At 35.8% G+C, this 20,437-nt stretch overlaps 1 protein-coding gene and 1 long non-coding RNA gene across 8 annotated transcripts in view; one reads left to right on the forward strand and one right to left on the reverse strand.

The window, feature by feature from the left end:
- Positions 1–20,437, forward strand: part of Pde11 (Phosphodiesterase 11) — a 287,160-nt gene that overhangs the window by 165,791 nt on the left and 100,932 nt on the right. For all 7 annotated transcript variants that reach the window (XM_089739681.1, XM_089739689.1, XM_028184225.2 and 4 more), the window contains one exon: positions 17,001–17,142. In XM_089739681.1, the coding sequence (XP_089595807.1) occupies positions 17,001–17,142 (142 nt within the window). The remainder of the gene's footprint in view (positions 1–17,000; positions 17,143–20,437) is intronic.
- LOC149503272 (uncharacterized) overlaps positions 1–20,437 on the reverse strand; it is a 394,089-nt gene that overhangs the window by 137,408 nt on the left and 236,244 nt on the right. The gene's annotated exons all lie outside the window — the stretch shown is intronic.

Consider the following 20,437-nt stretch of genomic DNA (forward strand, 5'->3'; position numbering starts at 1 on the left):
TTATCTCTAAGAGAGGAGACATTTCCTGACCTCCACGTAGTCCAGATCTGACCCCGATGGATTTTTTTTTGTGGGGCTACCTTAAGGCTAAAGTATACGACACAAACCCGCGGTCAATTGAGGCCCTAAAAGAAAACATCCGCAGAGAAATGACAAGCATTTCAGCAGTGACGTGCCGCGCAGTCATCGACAATTTTAGACGTCGTTTGCAAGAGTGCCGTGATCGCAACGGATTACATTTAGGAGATGTTATTTTCAAAAAATAATTCCCGTTTTTTAAGCTTTTTATGTAAATAAAAATTTAATTCATAATGTAATTAGTTTTATTTTAATAAATTTTTTTTCATATCAAAGGACTTATGGGCCACCCTGTATGTGCGTAATAATAAATCAAAATTTATGATTATGATTAATTTGAATTTGCTTCGCCTATTAGAACTTCCTGAACTATTGCTTTTTTTTTTAATTCAGAACCACTGTTTTCCCCCTCTTAGCATTAATGGCTGTTTATTTTAGGTTTATTTGTATTCAAAGCGTTTACTTCAATCATTGAAGAAGAACCAAAATTTCCGCTCCTCTGTCTTAATGTCTCGGCAATATTGAAGTCTGAAGGCACGGAATTTACTAGGGTTTTATGTCTTTCTCATAAAAGACTTACACGACGTTCTGTGTTCCATGTCTTTGTGGTTGTTTAAATTCATCTTAAATATAGTTTCATTATATTTTTGAGTCTTTTATTTGGCTTTTATACATATAATAAATGGGATATAAAATGTTGTTAAACAAAAATGTAATGACTGACAACATGTGTATAGTTTTGAATGTTTAAAAGACTTGAGCTTGATACAAGCTATAAATAAATAAAATCTAATCCACGTTTTAAACGAACTGCATGAGAACAATGAGAAGCACTGATTGGGATTATAGCAGCATGATTAATTAAAATAATTAATTGTATTAAACTAATGTATATTTCTACTAAAAACTTCGCTGAAACAGCTATTGCAATTGTACAAAAGACGAAAAAGACAGTCAATTGTTTTTATTGTACAGTTTAAATCTGATTGTTGCGTTACAGTTCATTGACTATGTCAATGCTCTGTAAAAACGATAATCCAATAGATGGAAATTTCTAAAATCTAGAGGCTAATAAATGATAAATGACATTACGTTCTTTATAAGGGCATAAAGTTCTTTTTTGTCCAAACTAAAAAGCAACCTTGGCCTTTAGACCGCCTCAGATAGTCATTTAGGGACTGTGTCACGTTTTAGATGTCTGTCTGGTTTATGATCTAGACTCGACAGCTGACAAATGAGGATAATATTACATTGATAAAGTTTTAGTTAAAAACAAAAATCGATTTCGAATTTAAGCCCTTTTTATTCTTTCTATCTGCCTACAATGCTTTCATTCATTTCTTATATTATTTGACTTTGAATAAAAGTATCATAATGTGCCAAGGCCATTTTACGGAACTTAGAAATATCTACATATTTATTGTCGCTAATACGAATCGTCATCATACATTTAAATGCATATATTTTTTGTGGCGATAATTTCCAAAATATACTTTTCAAGATAGTGTCAACGTCAAACTGCAGGGTATTAAAAGAGAAATCCGGTGTCGAGAAATTTAATCAATACAATACACTAAATAAAAATGTCTTCGCGAATGTATCACTGATAGACTTTAAGAATGGTGTATATACGCTTGCGCTCACTAATCTTAATTAAGGCAAATACTATCCAGAATAGATTTTTCATGGTATTTTTATTTGCCTTTATAGGAAGACGAGTATACGGCCCACTTGATGATAATGTTGATAATGAGGTTAATGTATGCCACGGATGTAAGCAATGCCATGTGCGTAGCCAAGCTGCTGGCTACCTTTTTTTTAATTCTGCCTGTGCTGATATAGCCTTGAGAGGTTATTTTAGCGTAACCTTAACTAGTAGGTGAGCTCACGGGGCTCAAACCTGACGACGTTGCTAACACGTACCCTACCAAGAGCCGTGCTTCGCTGAATCTACCACCGGATCGGAAACGCGACTCACTGAGAAGATCCGGCGAGAAATTCAGTGGGCTGGCTACCGCTGTCTGAGTATCAATATGTAAAAAGACAACTTTTAAAATTGTTATCGTTGAAACTTTTGACTGGCGTAGTTGGACGTGAGCGACCTTGTAGTTGGGGTGGGAGTGAATTCTAATTATAATGGGTGTGAACATATCCGTATAGTTTAAAATGATTAAAATTGTATTATTCAAGAAAAACAAACAGGGGGATGGATTGGCCGTGCTATTATATACTTAAATGAATATCTTTTTTTTGTTTTTTTTTATTGCTTGGGTGGGTGGACGAGCTCACGGCCTGGTGTTAAGTGGTTACCGGAGCCCATAGACATCTACAACGTAAATGCCGCCCACCTTGAGATATGAGTTGTAAGGTCTCAGTATAGTTACAACGGCTGCCCCACCCTTCAAACCGAAGCGCATTACTTCACGGCAGAAATAGGCAGGGTGGTGGTACCTACTGGTGCGGACTCACAAGAGGTCCTACCACTACCATTCATTACGCTATTAACGGAAACTGTCATATCATTGAAAAAATATTTGACACAAGTATTTACGTAGACATTTACTTCAGATGAAAATGCTACAAAATCTTATTGAATATTACAGATACAGCTAGTAACTAATATAAGAATAAAACCTATATAGTGAAATGGCATCGTTAAATATAAAACATGTAATATAAATTGGTCTAAAATGGGTCTGCGGAGGGACTTCGGTTCCCTCTGTATTTTGTACCGTATGTTCCATGGGGAGTGCTCTGAGGAATTATTCGAGATGATACCAGCATCTCGTTTTTACCATCGCACCGCCCGCGACCGGAGTAGAGTTCATCCATACTACCTGGAGCCACTGCGGTCATCCACAGTGCGTTTCCAGAGATCTTTTTTGCCACGTACCATCCGGCTATGGAATGAGCTCCCCTCCACGGTGTTTCCCGAGCGCTATGACATGTCCTTCTTCAAACGAGGCTTATGGAGAGTATTAAGCGGTAGGCAGCGGCTTGGCTCTGCCCCTGGCATTGCTGAAGTCCATGGGCGACGGTAACCACTCACCATCAGGTGGGCCGTATGTCCGTCTGCCTACAAAGGCAATAAAAAAAAATACAAAAAAAATTAATTGCCCCTATTTCACTATCCAGGGAGACAAACAGTTATTTTCTTTTTGCTTATCTATTATTCTACAGTATTAAGTGTAAATTGCTGTATCTAAAGTAATAAAATCCGATACTATAAAATATAAACACGAAAAGTGAGATTTGACATAGCTCGAATTTGATGACTGAAAAGTCTGTTCATAACTATTTTGTACTTTTGTGTGACTCAAGAAATGCATTCACAACTTTCAATGCTTTGAGATCCACAAAACTATAATGAAGAAGAAACGCCAACTTCTAGTAGTATAATATTACATATAATAGAACATTTGTTGAGTACGTATTTCATTAGAAAAATTGGTACCCGCCAGCGAGATTCGAACACCGGTGCATCGCTCGATACGAATGCACCGGATGTCTTATCCTTTAGGCCACGACGACTTCAGTTGTTATCTTATCTTCTTCTTTGTCATTTTATCTTTTTTTATTAAGTATCTTTTGTTTTTCTATACTATATCGGTAAGTAGTACGTTCAATGTGAATGAGGATGTCGGATACGATAATTCTGATTCTGTTTTTGAACAAGAAGTTCAAAGCAAATTCGAAACGACAGCTTATCTTAAGATTTTGGGATAATTTTAATTAATGTATGCATTATGTAAAAATTATGTGTATTGAAATAATATTATTAATATTATGACAAATTTAATGTTAAAGTTGCCAAAACCTGTATTGATTTTTATCATTCAATCATGCACAAAGTACCAACATATTTATTGTGACCAAGAAGATGCAAGAAATGTCTTATACATATAATACTTTCGGGCTATCTACATTATAAACACTATTGTTTAACAAGTTCCTACCACAATATTCATATTTAATGTGTAGCCAATATTTCGGGATTGCTGCAAGCGTTTAGATAACAAACAGGCTCGATACATGTGAAAATCGTGGCCAGAACCCATTAAAACGTTTATAACTAAATAATTTGTTGCGTATACTCGACCTATATAGAGATTTGGAAGAGCCAGACGCCATTTTCCCAAAAGTACATCTTTCAAATAGATAAATTCACTTCAAATATCAGTTAAAACTAAGTCGCAATATTTATGATCCCATACATGCCCGGTTTCCAGCTATAAATCTTAAGACCATCTCGTTTAGTGCGTCATACATTTTTTACGGTCAGCTTAATTTCCTCAATGAACGTTTTTTTTTTTTTATTATATATAAAAACGATACAGTTTACGATGTCATATATTCGGGCATGGGGTTATCGGTACCACAGTCTTCTTGGTAAACCGATAACCCATCGTTGGCTCACGTGCCATACGCTATAGGCAGATTACGTAGTACGTACATAATCGTTATATTCGAATGTTAGAACAATAAAACCGGTTGATAGATGATAATATGTAATGTTTGCATAATATCTTATCATATTGTTATTATTGTATACGATACGCTAATTGGACGTCGTAAAACATTGCGGGCAGTGATATTTTATGTTGAATTGATTTATCGTTTTACAATATTATAATGACTTTAAATATGAATTTGTTAACAGAATTTCGCGAGAATCATCACGATTTTTTATAGAAATGGATAAATATATTCTTCCTCGACGTATAATCTTCGTAGCCTGAATGATAAGGCGCCCGAAGTACTCGTATCAAGTGATTATGGCGATTTTCAAATCCCATTTATAAATCTTTCTAAGGCAATACATACTTATGACATATTTACAATTGACTTCTGCGACGAAGGAATTACGTCGTGTAACCAAATTCAAAGGCTTTAAAAACAAATATACACGTTTACCGGTGGTAGGGTGTATTGACAGCTCGAACGGTTAGGTACCGCCATCTTGTCTATTTGCATCTAGACTTCCGGTTCGATAATACAGTTAAGACTACAACAACATATTTCAAGGTGAATGACGGTGTTCACATCTTGAACTCTATGAGTTCCGGTAACCACTTAACACCAGCAGAGACGTGAGATTATTCGTCTATCTAAGCAATAAATAAAATTATTATCTTAATTTATATTTTCATAAAGATTCCTGTTTTACCACCAACAACATTATGTTAACTCTTCGTAGTAATCGTAGTTCTGGTCTTGGAAAATTCTAATAGGAATTAAACCCTCCTAGGGTTGGGTTACAAAACATTGTAAGGATGTTACTATTACGTTGTGGCGAAGCTTGAGGTAGGGCTACATCCAGCAGTGGACGTCTGTGGGCTGAAAGATAAATAAAAAGACGACTACTGACAAATTATTAGAAAGCTTTGTTTTGGTTGGAGCAGGAAATGGTCGCATTCCCTTAAAATCTGATTCGTAACTACTAAATAGATTATTGTCGTGTAAGATCCTGTGTGAAATCCACGAAAACCGTGGTATATGTCAGAAATGTTAATAAAAAATGATTGAAAAGTATTACAAGTTTAGTTGTCACAACTTTTGATTAAAAATACTACTACAGTTGCAATGATGTAAATCACAGTTATATAGACGTCAGTGAGTAGGCGTGAGGACGGTACAGTCGCGTCACAAGGCTCATAAAATTTATTTATGTCATGTCTCGACGATCATCTGATAAGGTATGTACAGCAAACATACCGAGACACGTCCTTGCTTGTGTGTGTGTGTTTCGAAATTGAAGAATACTCGTGAAAAAGGTACGCTATTAAATTGAATTTAATACAAAAATGATATAGCATAATGGTGCACACGTTACAAATTAAAGACGCCTGTCAGAAATTGGATTCTTGGAGCTGAAATTCTCCATGCTATCGAAGAGGTCAGTGTGTAATTCAATGCTTAGATCTGTGAACGAGTTCAGGGCCCATTTCAACTAAAACGAAGTTTAAAAATTAGTTCAAGTAAGGATGAGTTAGAATCTGAAGTTGTATTCTCTCTGGCACTTTTGCCATCTATCAATTTACAAAATTTTACTATTATTTTTTACTAAGTTCTATTTACAAATTTTGCTAAATGTTTGATGGTGCTGATAGATTAAATTTTAAATCGGTAAACAATTCGTTTACACTTTGTCTTCATTTAACGTTGTATTTTTTACTATTCACCATAACTTACTTGAATTCTAATTTTTTTTTAATTTATTATATTCTTATTGCAATGGAATTTCATTTTACAGTGTCCATCCTATCTTGACTTTTTCAGTTAAATTATCGTACATAAATGTAGTTTTATAACAAACTTCAGTGCTACTCAACAGAATCAAATAACAGTCCAGAAAGCTATAGATAACAGACTTTGTGAAAATATCCGAAAAAATTTAAACACGAAATTGGATAATATATGTATTATTATACAGATTTCAATTTATAAAAGTTTTAGTAGCGACGATTATGAACATGTGAATGAACGTAATGATTATAGATTAAATTATAAACGAAATTCTATATCTTGCTGACCATTGCTTAATATTATTGAAACAGTAAATATCGTTCTGGCATTACCGATGACCGCTGACAACGCAGAGCATTTATCATTTCGTTGGGCTTAAAAGTCGTCTGATCACGATGGGTTTTTTTTCTTTTTCGCAGCAATATAAAATGAAATATTTAACAATTTTTTAATTCATAATTCTTTAATATACGTTCAGATACAAAATAATGTCTGGCAGACGTACAAAGGCCTTTGATTAAAGCTTGAATAGAAAATAAATTACTTCTTTCATATTCCTGCCTTATGAATGGACCAGTAATAGGATCTAAAAGGCTATTACCGTTGAAAGTACATTAGCCTGTCTAACCCACTCCTCCGTTATTGAGACAACTGAAGTCCTGACCTGCCTTTGATCTATTATAGAAAAGATATTTTACGATTATTTCTACTTCGCACACGAAACGTTTTGACGTAGTTACGTGAAGTTTATTTTTGGACGTTTTTACAAAGTGCCGAAAGTAGTTTTATTAGTTCACGTAAACTGTCCGCCTACGTTTGTGTTAACAAGAAATTGACGTATCCTAGATTGTTTCTCACGTGTTTGTGGAATTCGGATTTACGTTTTGCTTTAGATGAAAGCTAGAGAAGGATAGAGAATGTGTTCTTTGTGAACTTTAATAAGAATTTGCTTGAACTTTAATAATAATATTAATTAAACTTTAATAATAAAATAATTTAATTATAATTTGCGTAATTGCTGGTGGTAGGACGTCTTCTGAATCCGCACGGGTAGCTACAATCACCCTGCCTATTTCTGCCGTGAAGCAGTAATGCGTTTCGGTTTGAAAGGTAAAGCCGTTGTAACTATACTGAGACTTTAGAAATTATATCTCAAGGTGGGTGGCGCATTTCGTTGTAGATGTCTATGGGCTCCAGTAACCACTTAACTCCAGGTGGGCTGTGAGCTCGTCGAGCTAAGAAATAAAAAAATAAATAATAATAATGGATTTTTAAATATTGAAAATGAATTTTTTTTAATGTATGATGTGATGATTTGTTAAATAATATATTTTTCGTGATTAATGGAAGCAGCTGGAAACAAATTCATTTTAATTAAACAGTAGTTTTATACTATCAAATAATCGAAGAAATTTTATGACTTTTACTTTGCTTGTTAACTTTATTTTGGATTTGGATTTTACTTTACCAATTACGAGATTTATTATTTTAATATTTTTTAACAGGTACATAGTTCGGATGCAATTGTACAAAATTTGAACTCCCTTACCGCGTTCTTATTGGTATATATATTTTGACTAAATTCCCAAAAGATATTATACTAAAAATAGAGAGAGGAGAACTAAACACAATTATGTAGTGGATGCATGTAATGTGTTTCAATTTAATGTCACTCTTAATGCAAAAAGTTGTGCTATGTCGATTTCAGTTATATTTGTGTTGGTTTTTTAACGATTCTAATATCATAAAAACTATAAAAATTCAACGCCTACGATAGAAAGGACATGTAAATTCGAACGGAGGAGACCAGAGTGCCAAGACAACTGCTCTATGGCAAACCAGAGGGCCGCAGAAATTGTGGCAGACCCAAAGTCCGATGGTTAGATGGCGTAGAGCACGATCTCAAAGTTATCGGTGCTAGGAACTGGAAGGAGAAAGCCCTGAACATAGCAGTCTAGAGAGACATACTGGACTAGGCTATGGTCCGCTCTGGGCTGTAAGGTCTAAGATGATGATGATGATGTGAGGTTTTTTTTTTATTTATTTTTTATTGCCTTTGTTGGCAGACGAGCATACGGCCCACCTGATGGTAAGTGGTCACCGTCGCTCATGCACGTCAGCAATGGCAGGGGCAGAGCCAAGCCGCTGCCTACCATAAAAGTTTTCAGTTAAACAAGCACCAAATAAACCTAACTTTAAATTACATCACGTCATCAAAGTGAAATAAATACACTGCGTGCACAACGCAGTTGTTGGTTTAGTTTGGAATTACTTAGATGACACCTCGGCAGTAAATGAACAACAAGAAACATTTAGATAGAACGTATAGTTTCTGAGGTATTTTAACTGAAACTCCGCCTCACAGAAATACTCGTGTTGTTACAAGTAAGCTGCTAAGTTATTTATGGAACTCGAAGATAAATAGACACGTACGAGGAATTCTCGGCTTAAGATGTCTATTCAAATTAATATAATTTAGAATGTGTCTCGCGCGGTACGAGAAAATACTTGTAACTAGATGCCATATATGTGATTCAAAGAACTACAAGAGGTCCCGCAGTAGTCGAAATTCGACTATAATTAATTGGAATTGTAAGTTTGTGCACTATTATGATTGTATTTTATACTTCTATAATCACAAATTTCACCAAGGCTACACTATAAAAAAATATTAACAAAGACAAACAATATTTAATCTATTCTCAATTTGACCACAGACGTCAAGAACAAAAGTTTGACAATAAATAGTATGCATGCGTGTGTGCCTCAAATACATGGTATGTAGTGTGTGTAATGTTTTCTTTATTGATTTAATGTATCTTTTATGCATTATTTAAAAAAAAAATATTAGCATTTTGTACTTCTTCTCTATATTCTCTAAGTGTGGAAAATTTCATACTCCTTCGTTCGCGCAATTTTCGTAAAAAGGGATACAAAGTTTTTGCTTCACGTATTAATATATAGATACAGTGAGAGTTTCATGCAAATTGAAGTGAATATTTATTCTTTCTTTCATTGGTGAACCGTACTGTGAATAGTATCAATAAAAGGTTCAACAAAATGCATTGGAGCAAATTACAGAAAATGCTTTCGGATTCTTAATAGTATGTAAAAAAACTTGACTTTCAATTTTAAACTATTTTTTTACTTGATTTGTTCCATAGTTCTGAATGTTCTGATATGTTGTCAATGCTTCTTGAGGAGAATGAATTGTATAATACAAAATGATAAACCAGTGAAATCGTATTCAAGATCAATTATTTTAAAATCTGTGAAATAATGAAAATCACAAACAAAATTATAATGAAAAGGACATTTAGATTTAGAAATGTACTGAATGTTCAATATGTTAACAATCATTAGTTTTGTATTGAAGGATAGAATTATTTTTATCCCATTGATGCGTTTACGAGTTCACAGCTTCCCTGATGTTAATCTATAACGTAAATGCCGCCACCCACCCTGAGATATGAGTTCTAAGGTCTCAGTATAGTTACAACGGCTGCCCCACCCTTTAAACCGAAACACATTACTCTTTTATGGCTGAAATAGGCAGGGCGGCGGTACCTATCCGTTCGGACTTACAAGAGGTCCTACCACCAGTAATTACGCAAATTATAATTTTTATTACACGATGTTATTCCTTTACCTTGGAAGTCAATCGTGAACATTTTTTAAGTATGTATTTCATTGGAAAAATTGGTACCCGCCTGCGGGATTCGAATACCGGTGCATCGCTAGATACGAATGCACCGCACGTCTTATCCTTTAGGCCACGACGACTTCAAACAGCTGTCGTTTTAGTACAAAAATATATCTGGTAACCGCTTCTCACCATATAGGGAAAAAGTTCGTTCACCCCTTTCTTTCAATTAACTAAAAACTTATTCAACTTAATGAAACCGTAGAATTCGACAAGAAAGCTTTTTTGTTTGGTGCTATGTTTAAAATATGAGGGACTCCTTGAAGATATCTCGATATACAGTCTGATTGTAAAATCATATCTCACAAATTACATTAATTTTACATTACGAAATATAAAAAATATATATGATAATTATCACTTAACATTATAGTAGAATAATAATGAATAATAATCATATCTGAACTCTACGTGTTTAGTGGTTATAGGACATTTTGCACACGAGTGGGTACGTTACTGCCCTGAAGCAATCCAACTTTCCGATTTGAATTACATTGGCCCTATTAAACCCCACCCTGTGTAATAGCGTCAGAAGGATACGCGGCCGTAACTATCTATGTCTTAGACCATCCACTATAATAGAGATTATAATATTTATGTTTATATTATAATCTCTATTATAGTGGGTGGTAGAGATATCTGAATACATGGAATTACAATGCGATACGAATTATTATTTATTAACTTATCGTCAAAATTACTTATTTTTCTACAAAACTTAAACAAAATACTTAAAATAAATACTTACAAAATTTTCTACAAATTGATTTGACATATATTATGTTGTTTCGGTACTTTGCGGTAGGCAGCGGCTTGGCTCTGCCCCTGGCATTGCTGAAGTCCATGGGCGACGGTAACCACCATCAGGTGGGTCGTATGCTCGTCGGCCTAAAAAGGCAATTAAAAAAAAAACTTGAAAATCAATAGTTGGAATGATAAAAAAATAGCCTTTCCTTGATTGATTAAAACGAAATGGTAATTTAATTTTTTTATTATGTTAATTTAGATTTACCATCATATATTTTTTCTTGTAATACTCGTACTTATTACAATATTTTCATTAGCTTTTTTTGAGACTTGGCTATATTTATTGGGATTGAGACATTAGTTAAATCTCTTAATTTATTTGGAACAATAAACAGCTTTCAACCTTCAACCCGGTTTATTGAATGTTGTTTTTGTTATTGTTATGAAGTAGCTTTTGAAATGTGTGATTATTGTATATCATACATATGTCCATGTGTGTGTACAGCCTACGTATCTATATCTATACTAATATTATAAAGAGGAAAGATTTGTTTGTTTGTTTGTTTCGAATAGGCTCCGAAACTACTGGATCGATTTGAAAAATTCTTTTTCCATTAGAAGCCGACATTGTCCCTGATGAACATAGGCTACTTTTTTTAAATTTTTTTTTTTTTTTTTTGGTTTCATGTGTGTTTTAATGTTTCCGAAGCGAAGCGAGGGCGGGTCGCTAGTTATATTATAATTAAGTATGATTATCTTACCTTACATTTATTTCCGTTATCTGGTATCTGTAACACAAGCTATTTACGAACTTATCACGGGACCAGTTAACGTGGCGTGATTGTTAGTAAAAATTTATATATTTATTTATATTTATATATTTATTGTCAGCAATTTCTTAATATAAACAGATTTAGAGTAATGCTTATAGTGGAAGAGAATCTTCATAAACTAATCTATATTGAAAGGTTTTGATGTCTGTAGTCTTTAAATCGATACGTTGAGAGTTTTCTGCCGCAGATGAAGAAGCCATTTTTAAATTTACTTAGTCACATAGCAAAAGAAAAATGTGTTAAATTGTTTATTTTGAGATTGGAAAGCCAACGCAATACATTCAGATTTAATTGAGATTTTAATAGACACAGGAGCGTTGACGATGTCATAAACATGCAAATGTTATGCAGAACGTAAAAAAAGCGAATTGCGAAGCATGTTATGTGAGCTTCTCGAATAAAAGTTGAACAAATTTCTAATTAGCATACAGAAAACTACTAAGTTGTACGCAATAAATAAAAACAAATGACCGTTTCACCCTAATGAATTTAATTAATTAAGCTTTTATATATATTCTCAAGGTTATCTCGCTAGATGCTATCTCGCGCGTGGTACATTGGTTTAGTGTTAATAATCTGTTATTAAATAACAAAAAAACAAAATGTATAAAATTTACTACACCTAATGTTAGACAAGTTGACACTAATATTACTGTAAGTGGAGAGACACTGGAGCTTGTGGATTCGACAGTTTTTCTTGGTATAACAGTTGATTCTAAGCTGCAGTGGGGTCCTCACATATGCAAGTTAGCGAGTAGGCTTAGTTCTGCAGCGTTTGCGGTAAAAAAAATACGAATGTATATTAATGAAGATACGGCACGCTTGGTTTATTTTAGTTATTTTCATAGTGTTATGTCCTATGGCATTTTGCTATGGGGCAATGCTGCCGATGTCGAAACGATTTTCATCCTGCAGAAGAGGGCTATTCGTGCTATTTATAATATGCACCCGAGGGAATCCTTGAGGGACAAGTTTAAGGAAATCAAAATTCTAACTTTAGCGTCCCAATACATTTTTGAAAATTTATTGTACGTGCGTAAAAACATTGGAGAATTCCCCAGAGTCTGCGATTTGCACAATGTGAACACTAGGAACAAACATAGGCTTGCGTTGCCGGCGGCTCGAATTAAGAAAATAAGCAACTCTTTTAGGGGGCTGGGTGTACAGCTTTTCAACAAGATCCCACTAAACGTTCAACTACTACCTGTTCATAGATTTAAGAAAACTGTTAAGGAACGTTTGTGCAACAAGGCATATTATAAAGTTAAGGATTATTTACTAGATGGCACTACGTGGGAATGAGGCGCTCGCTCCTGGCCTTTTCATTTTTCATTATTATTATTATTTTTTTAGACTTGTTTTTTCTTTTATTGTGAATATTTCTATTTATTTAAAAAAAAGAATATATTTGAGAAAAAACAAAAAGAAAAAAAAGCCCGCTGAGTTTGTTTCGCCGGTTCTTCTCAGGACTGTGGCTTTTTTTGGAACCGGTGGTAGAGTTAACATTGTTATTTGTATTTTGACATTCAACAAGTGTGTCATACCGACATCTAAGTTGAAATAAATGATTTTGAATTTGAATTTGAATTTGAATTTGTTAATTGGTCGTCTTGAAAAGCGTTTGTAGACATTTAATTAGGGATTTATATGAAAAATGGATCACTTGTTTCGTGTACAAAATGCGATATTAATATTAAACCACAAACGCTTTCACAATGATCAACGAACCCGTAAATATTAGTATCATATGCCACATCTATCACTAACTATATTATATAACTAGGAGTTTGGCTAAGGTTTTCTGCCCTGAAAAAATTACCTACAGTCTATCGACCGTTTAGCGGCCTTTGAAACACACACAAAAACCATTTTTTTACTGGTGGTAGGACCTCTTGTGAGTCCGCGTGGGTAGGTACCACCACCCTGCCTATTTCTGCCGTGAAGCAGTAATGCGTTTCGGTTTGAGGGGTGGAGCAGCCGTTGTAACTATACTGAAACCTTAGAGCTTATACCTCAAGGTGGGTGGCGCATTTACGTTGTAGATATCTATGGTTTCCAGTAACTACTTAATATCAGGTGGGCTATGAGCTCGTCAACAAATCTAAGCAATAAAAAAGTTAGAGTTGATCCAGACGTCTCGGAATTCAGTTTCTAACATGCATCAAAGAACATCACATTCTGTTATTATGATAATTTTAGTCCGTTACCTACCACCAACTACGAATTAACTGACAAAAATAAAATGATCCTGAATATTATAGGCCTAAAATCGCAAACCTATGATTAAAGTGCTAACGACGACGCGGCTACGACTGTGTATATCTAGCCCGCCTTTGTATAGTAGAGATATTTTAGAAAGGATCAAAAAATTTTCAAGATTGAAAAAATTCTGTTTGAGCGGAATTTGATTTTCTAATTCGAAAAAATTTAATACTACCAGTTTTTTGAAGACATTAACTCGAGAAAGCTTGTATAAATTTAAATGTTACCAACAAAATAGGACCAAAATATTGCGGATCTAAAAATGTAATAAAGTAGTATTTGTATGTCAATTTTTTTTTCAAAATTGAATTTGAGGCTAGTCTGTTTTTTTTTCTATTGCTTGTTCTTATTTCTGTTGTTGTTAAGATGAAAAAGGAAAACTTTGAATAACCTATAGAACTCAAAAGGCGGGAAATGCCATAGAAAACGAATCGAATGAAAATCACATTAATTTTAGTAAGCCGGAAGTAAACATTTCTCCTTTTAGGATTTAAAAAAAAAATAGATAGTGTTGTTAATGGCGATAGCCATTGGACGTGGCCAACAAGACCACACAGGCCACACAGGCCAAAAGGGTTTTACCGATTTAGCGTTTACGTTGATAATTACGGGGAATCGTGTCGATGTGAAGTTCAATTACCTAAGATTTGGTTATATTTCTCAGTCTAAGTTTTGTTTCAGATGTAGGTACATGATAAAATTATATAGATTTTTTTTATTTAATTCATATATCAATTCTTACATTTTATCATCTGAAAAATTTATAAAACAATATAAATAAAAATAATGAAAGAGGTGCATGCTATCAATGACAACTGGAAAAAAGTCATAATGGCATCATTAAAACTCAAAAAGGTATTGTCAATATTATAATAATTACTGGCCACTTAACTGTTTAATTGCAATTGCTTAATGTGTAATAATTTATTGTAATTGACGAACAAACTCTCCAAAGACAGATAATACCGTTTTTTCCTACCTATTCTTTTAACGACGAGGAGTTCTTTCTTTCTGGTCGTTCCCTCAATGCGAGGATCGTGACTGTATGTCAATCTTCTCCACTCGGTCCGGTTCTGCGCCATATATACCGCTCCCTGTATCTGGCCTCCAGTCACCTCCTTGAGTTGTGACTGAAGGCCAGTCTTACTTACTTAGTTAGGAGGTTAGAATTAGTGGGTGAGCTCGGGGGACTCAAATCTGACAACGTTGCTAACACTAACCCTAGCAAGAGCAGTGCTTCGCAGAATCTACCATCGGATCTCAAACGCAACCAACTGAGTAGATCCGGCGAGAAACTCAGTGGTCTGTGGGTTAATTCACTCGCCGAGCCCTTCGTTACAAAAGACGGGTCCAACGATAACAATGACCGGTGCTTGAGGTACCTAAAAGCACCGTTTGTGGATCGGGAGGATCCGAAATGACGTGTTAGGGCCTTATCCCGTGCTAAAGTGGTGTGGTACTGCAGTTGAGTAACGATTGGACTCTGTAATTACATGTTCGCATTTCAGTAACACTCTCAACGTCAATAACGCGAAGTTATTATAAGGAACGGAAGGCTGTGGGCCTTTGTTTATAATGTGATTAATATGTGATGTCTAACTATAGATAAGGTCGTGTTACAAGACACGTGATTTTAAAATATATCATCATTTCGATCACGTTCAACCAGTTTGAAGGAAAGTCGAACGGAAGGTCGACTTAGTATTTCTTTTTAATTAAGTTCTAATTCTAATTCTAGTTTCAGTTTTTGCATTGTATCGAAATAAATATCAGGTTTTAGTGTAGGTCGAATGTAAAGTAAACCAAAATGAAAAAAAAATAGAAAATCTTCACAGTTTTTATTTTCCGTACTCTATGACTTATTTTTGTACGTAACTTTTTCGACGGTTTTATTAGCTGTTTGTCATTACGAGATTGACACTAGTTTTTGACATTTGAAGTATGTAAGTCGTTTATTTTATGTATTTTCTATGGGCAATGCTAACAAAAAAATGGATTATTTGTTGTGCGATTACTGTGGTTGGTGGAACACAGTCCCGAGTTAGTTGCACTTTTTTATAACTGTGTTTTATATAGAATTTAGAATAAAAGTAAAGTTAAGTCGGCCTCAATTAAAACAAAAGTTATACTAAGAACAAAGGATTTAATATACGCTTTGTTTTTTAACTTTGCATTGTTTATACTATCGATATGTCTGCTACTGGAAATTTTTCGATATCAATATTAGGCTTTTGTTTTCTATCTAACCGATGGTTTAGAGAGACCATATCAGCGTAACCTTAAGTAGTAGGTGAGCTCACGGGGCTCAAGCCTGATGATGTTACTAACACGAACCCTAGCAAGAGCCGTGCTTCGCAGAATCTACCACCAGATCGGAAACGCGACCCACTGAGTAGATCCGGCGAGAAACTCAGTGGGCTAAAATTGCCCATTGAATTTTCAATGTTCACTTATTTTGATACTGAAAACCATAAACTATACTGTATCATCATCATTAAACATGAATGTATATGAAACACCATATGTATCTATATATTAATACGTGAAGCAAAAACTTTGTGCACTTTTTTACGAAAATTGCGTGGACGGAGGAGCATGAAATTTCCCTGACTTATAGAGAATATAGAGAAGGAGTGCAGAATGTTAATATTTTATTAAATTATGCATAAAAAATGGATTAAATAAAAAACAAACATTACACAACTACAATGTATTTGACACACACACACACACACACACACACGCATGCATACTATTTGTTGATTGTCAAACTTATCTTATTGCTTGTAGTCTGTGGTCAAATTGAGTATAGATTAAACATTGTTTATCTTTATAAATATTGCTAAGTCTAAAGTGTAGTGTTAGCGAAATCTGTGACTAAAATTTTTAATAGTCTTTTTTTTTATTGCCCTTGTAGGCAGACGAGCATACGGCCCACCTGATGGTGAGTGGTTACCGTCGCCCATGGACCTCAGCAGCCAAGCCGCTGCCTACTAGTCTTTGACAATAGAATCGTAATAGTGTACAAACTTATAATTTCAATTAATTATAGTCGAGTTTCGACTACCGGGAGACCACTAGTATCATTAAACGTGAATGCTAGTTCTAAAGTAGTGCTTCTATTGTTCCAGGTCTACATTTGCAGAGCATAGAAGAGCCGGTGGGTGGGGCGGGCGGTGGCATGCCCGCGCCCACCTGCTACGACGCGGAGTGTGCCCGCACGGAAGCCTGGCTCGATGAAAACCAGGAGTTCGTGCATGACTACTTCTTGAGGTACCTGCATTACTTACTTACTCAGTAGCATGGTTGTTAGCAATTGAGTTTGTATTTTTTTATTGCTTAGATGGGTGGACGTGCTCACAGCCCACCTGGTGTTATGTGGTTACTGGAGCCCATAGACATCTACAACGTAAATGCGCCACCCACCTTGAGATATAAGTTCTAAGGTCTCAGTATAGTTACAACGGCTGCCCCAACCTTCAGACCGAAACGCATTACTGCTTCACGGCAGAAATAGGCGGGGCGGTGGTACCCACCCATGCGGACTCACAAGAGGTCCTATATCTATTGAGTATGCAATAATATCTATATACTTGCTGACCCAGTGGACTTCGTAGTGCTTCAATCGATAAATAAAAGACCTAAACTTTTGTATGAAATAAACTTAAAACAAACAAAAGGAATCCGTCCGACGGGGGACACCATTAGGCCCAGGTCTGCCCATCAACGCCAATACGTAAATCCACGTAACAAATAATGAATTAATACTTTTACCAGCAATTCGTAGCCAGCACCAATAGCGCATTAAAAATAAAGGTCAACTATTGAGTGGGTGTATAGGAATAAAATATATAAGTTCTTGTTTTAGTGCTGCTTCGCAAGTAGGTACTAACCGTGATTGTGGTTGTAGTAAACGTATTTCCGTAATTAAATCGAAACATAAAGCGTTGATTTTAAATTAGAAAGAACGTTCCTAACGGAAATGAGTAATTCGTGTGGATTGCTCTAATTTCTTCGGTACGTTATCGTAAACTGGGTTAAAGAAACAATACGATTCATCATCATCATCTCAGCCTGTCCATTGTCCACTGCTGAACATAGGACTCTCCAAGTGATCTCCAGTGCGGCCGGTCCGTTGCCACCTGCATCCAACGTGACCCAGCGGTTCTTACCAGGTCGTCGGTCCATCTCGTAGGTGGCCGTCCCACACTGCGCTTGCCAGTACGTGGTCTCCACTCGAGGATCTTTCCGCCCCATCGGCCGTCCGATCTTCGCGCTATGTGGCCTGCCCACTGCCACTTCAGCGTGCTAATCCTACGGGCTATGTCAGTAACTTTGGTTCTTCTACGGATCTCCTCATTTCTGATTCGGTCCCGTAGAGAAATACCAAGCATAGCCCTCTCCATAGCTCGCTGCGCGACGATTAATACGATTAAAGATATAATAATCATCACAAATTATAGATATTTATTCGAAGTGGTGTTTTTAGCAATATTATTGCTTTTTTTTCTTCCTAAATTAAATTAAATTAAATTAAATTAAACGGTCTGGTATCAAAGGTTGCTTATTTTTCACGATGAACATTCCCTTTGTGTTACGATGATGACGTTATCTGATTAGGTTATAAATAAATAAAGACTAATAAATTGGGGACAAATCGCACACAGCTACTGAGCCCCATACTAGGATATTCTGTATAATGGAACCACATAACGGTGTATATATTATTATGTTTTTTTTTGTTGCTTAGATGAGTGGACGAGCTGACAGCCCCCCTGGTATTAAGTGGTTACTAGAGCCCATAGACATCTACAACGTAAAAGTTTCTTTTAATACTCTCCTCTTTGCCTTGTAAATTCTCAATGCTGAGGGTCGTGACCTCTGTGGGATTTCAGAATCTGCTGGCGGACTATATCATGCCGCGTCGATCTGTCCTCGATGGCATAGACCGCCTTACATACGGTGGTGTTCAGTGCGATAAGGATTTGGTCTGACCAACTCATGGGGGACATGTCCTTCTGTCTTTTGCCTTTAACCTTCCCAGTCAACAAATATTTTTTCTATGTTGTCGCCACTGCGGTAGGCAGCGGCTTGGCTCTCCCCTTGGCATTGCTGAAGTCCATAGGCGACGGTAACCACTCACCATCAGGTGGGCCGTGTGCTCGTCTGCCTACAAGGACAATAAATAAATAAAACTCTTTTAATACTAGAAAGTACTTATTATGAATAGTTGTCATATCGGCTATAAAAGTACTTTCTAAATTAGAATCTGCTTTAACAATTGTGCTTTTAAAAGGTCAAAACGATATGCATTGTAAGCACTTAATACATACATACACATAACATTATCTAGAAATCAAAGCGTTTGCAAAAAATAATTCTAACGATTTGGTGCGTCTAGACATTCTGTTTCAGTCAAAGAAAATGTTACGTGAATTCCTTCTGCTACGTAAATTATTTTCAGCTAATGCGATACGTAAAATACATATAAAATAATAGGAATTAATATATGTTAAAGAATTAACTACGCACAAAATACTACTCAACTTTAATTAAAGTCTTAATTTACTGATTTCCTTTAATTAAAACGATATCTTAGTTTTATGAAGTCGTAACGTTTTGTGATGCTGAATTTCGAGAGGCTTGAAAATAATTACAGACTTTCAGATTATTTTGTACTGACGCAAATTACCTTTGCCGGTTTTGATATTTGAGAACTCCTTTACATCAGATACCTTTGACCGGATCGGATGTTATCCTTTTTGTTAAAACGACACTTTATTGTTGTGTTCATAAGTTTTAATAAATCAAGATGGCGTCGCTATTAAAGTTTTGAGAAATAGAAGAATTGTTTATATTACAAAGTAAGTAATGATTTCATTGATACGATACTAACATCTAAGTTTGAAATCTACAAATAAGATGTATATTTCGTATATCTTATACATATTTTGGGAGGCTGAACGACAAAGGGAAGATCTTCCACCGAGCGGGTGATATTGCTCGGTAGACCGACGGTCCGAATGTTGTTGTTCGGAACTTGTATATATGCGTTTTATCTTGAAAATGTCGTAAGCGAGATTCAGGCATCTGTCAATTATCTTGCGTTGTATGATGGCTACCCGCCACATCACTCCCCTCCGAGACTGGAGGTCGTGTCATTTTTAATTAGCGTTGTCCGTGCTGAGATTAGCTTGCAAGGGCCAGTACTGCTCGAAGCCTGCGGTGAGTCGAGGCTGAGCTTGAATGCTGCGTGCGTGTCGCCAGTGCTGCTCGAAGTCTGCGGTGAGTCGAGACTGAGCTTGAATGTTGCGTGCGTGTCGTGCGTAGTCCATGTGATGCAGAGCTGCCACGCCGGAGATGTGTGACCCCAAGCGTTGATGATCCGGTCGTGGGCTGCGATGAACTGTAGCGGCGTGATGAGGCAGTGAAGTTGCGTGCCGTAGGACCAGGAAGCGCGGTGAGTCGGCTGCGATGGTCCTGTTGAGGCTGCGATGCTGGCTTGCTGTGGGACGACTGTCAATGACGTGCTTTTATCTGCGAGAATGTGGGGATTGTGGTAGCCGAA

Source organism: Bombyx mandarina, chromosome 03 (genome assembly GCF_030267445.1).
Source record: "Bombyx mandarina strain Sakado chromosome 03, ASM3026744v2".
In the NCBI taxonomy this organism is placed as follows: Eukaryota; Metazoa; Arthropoda; class Insecta; order Lepidoptera; family Bombycidae; genus Bombyx; species Bombyx mandarina.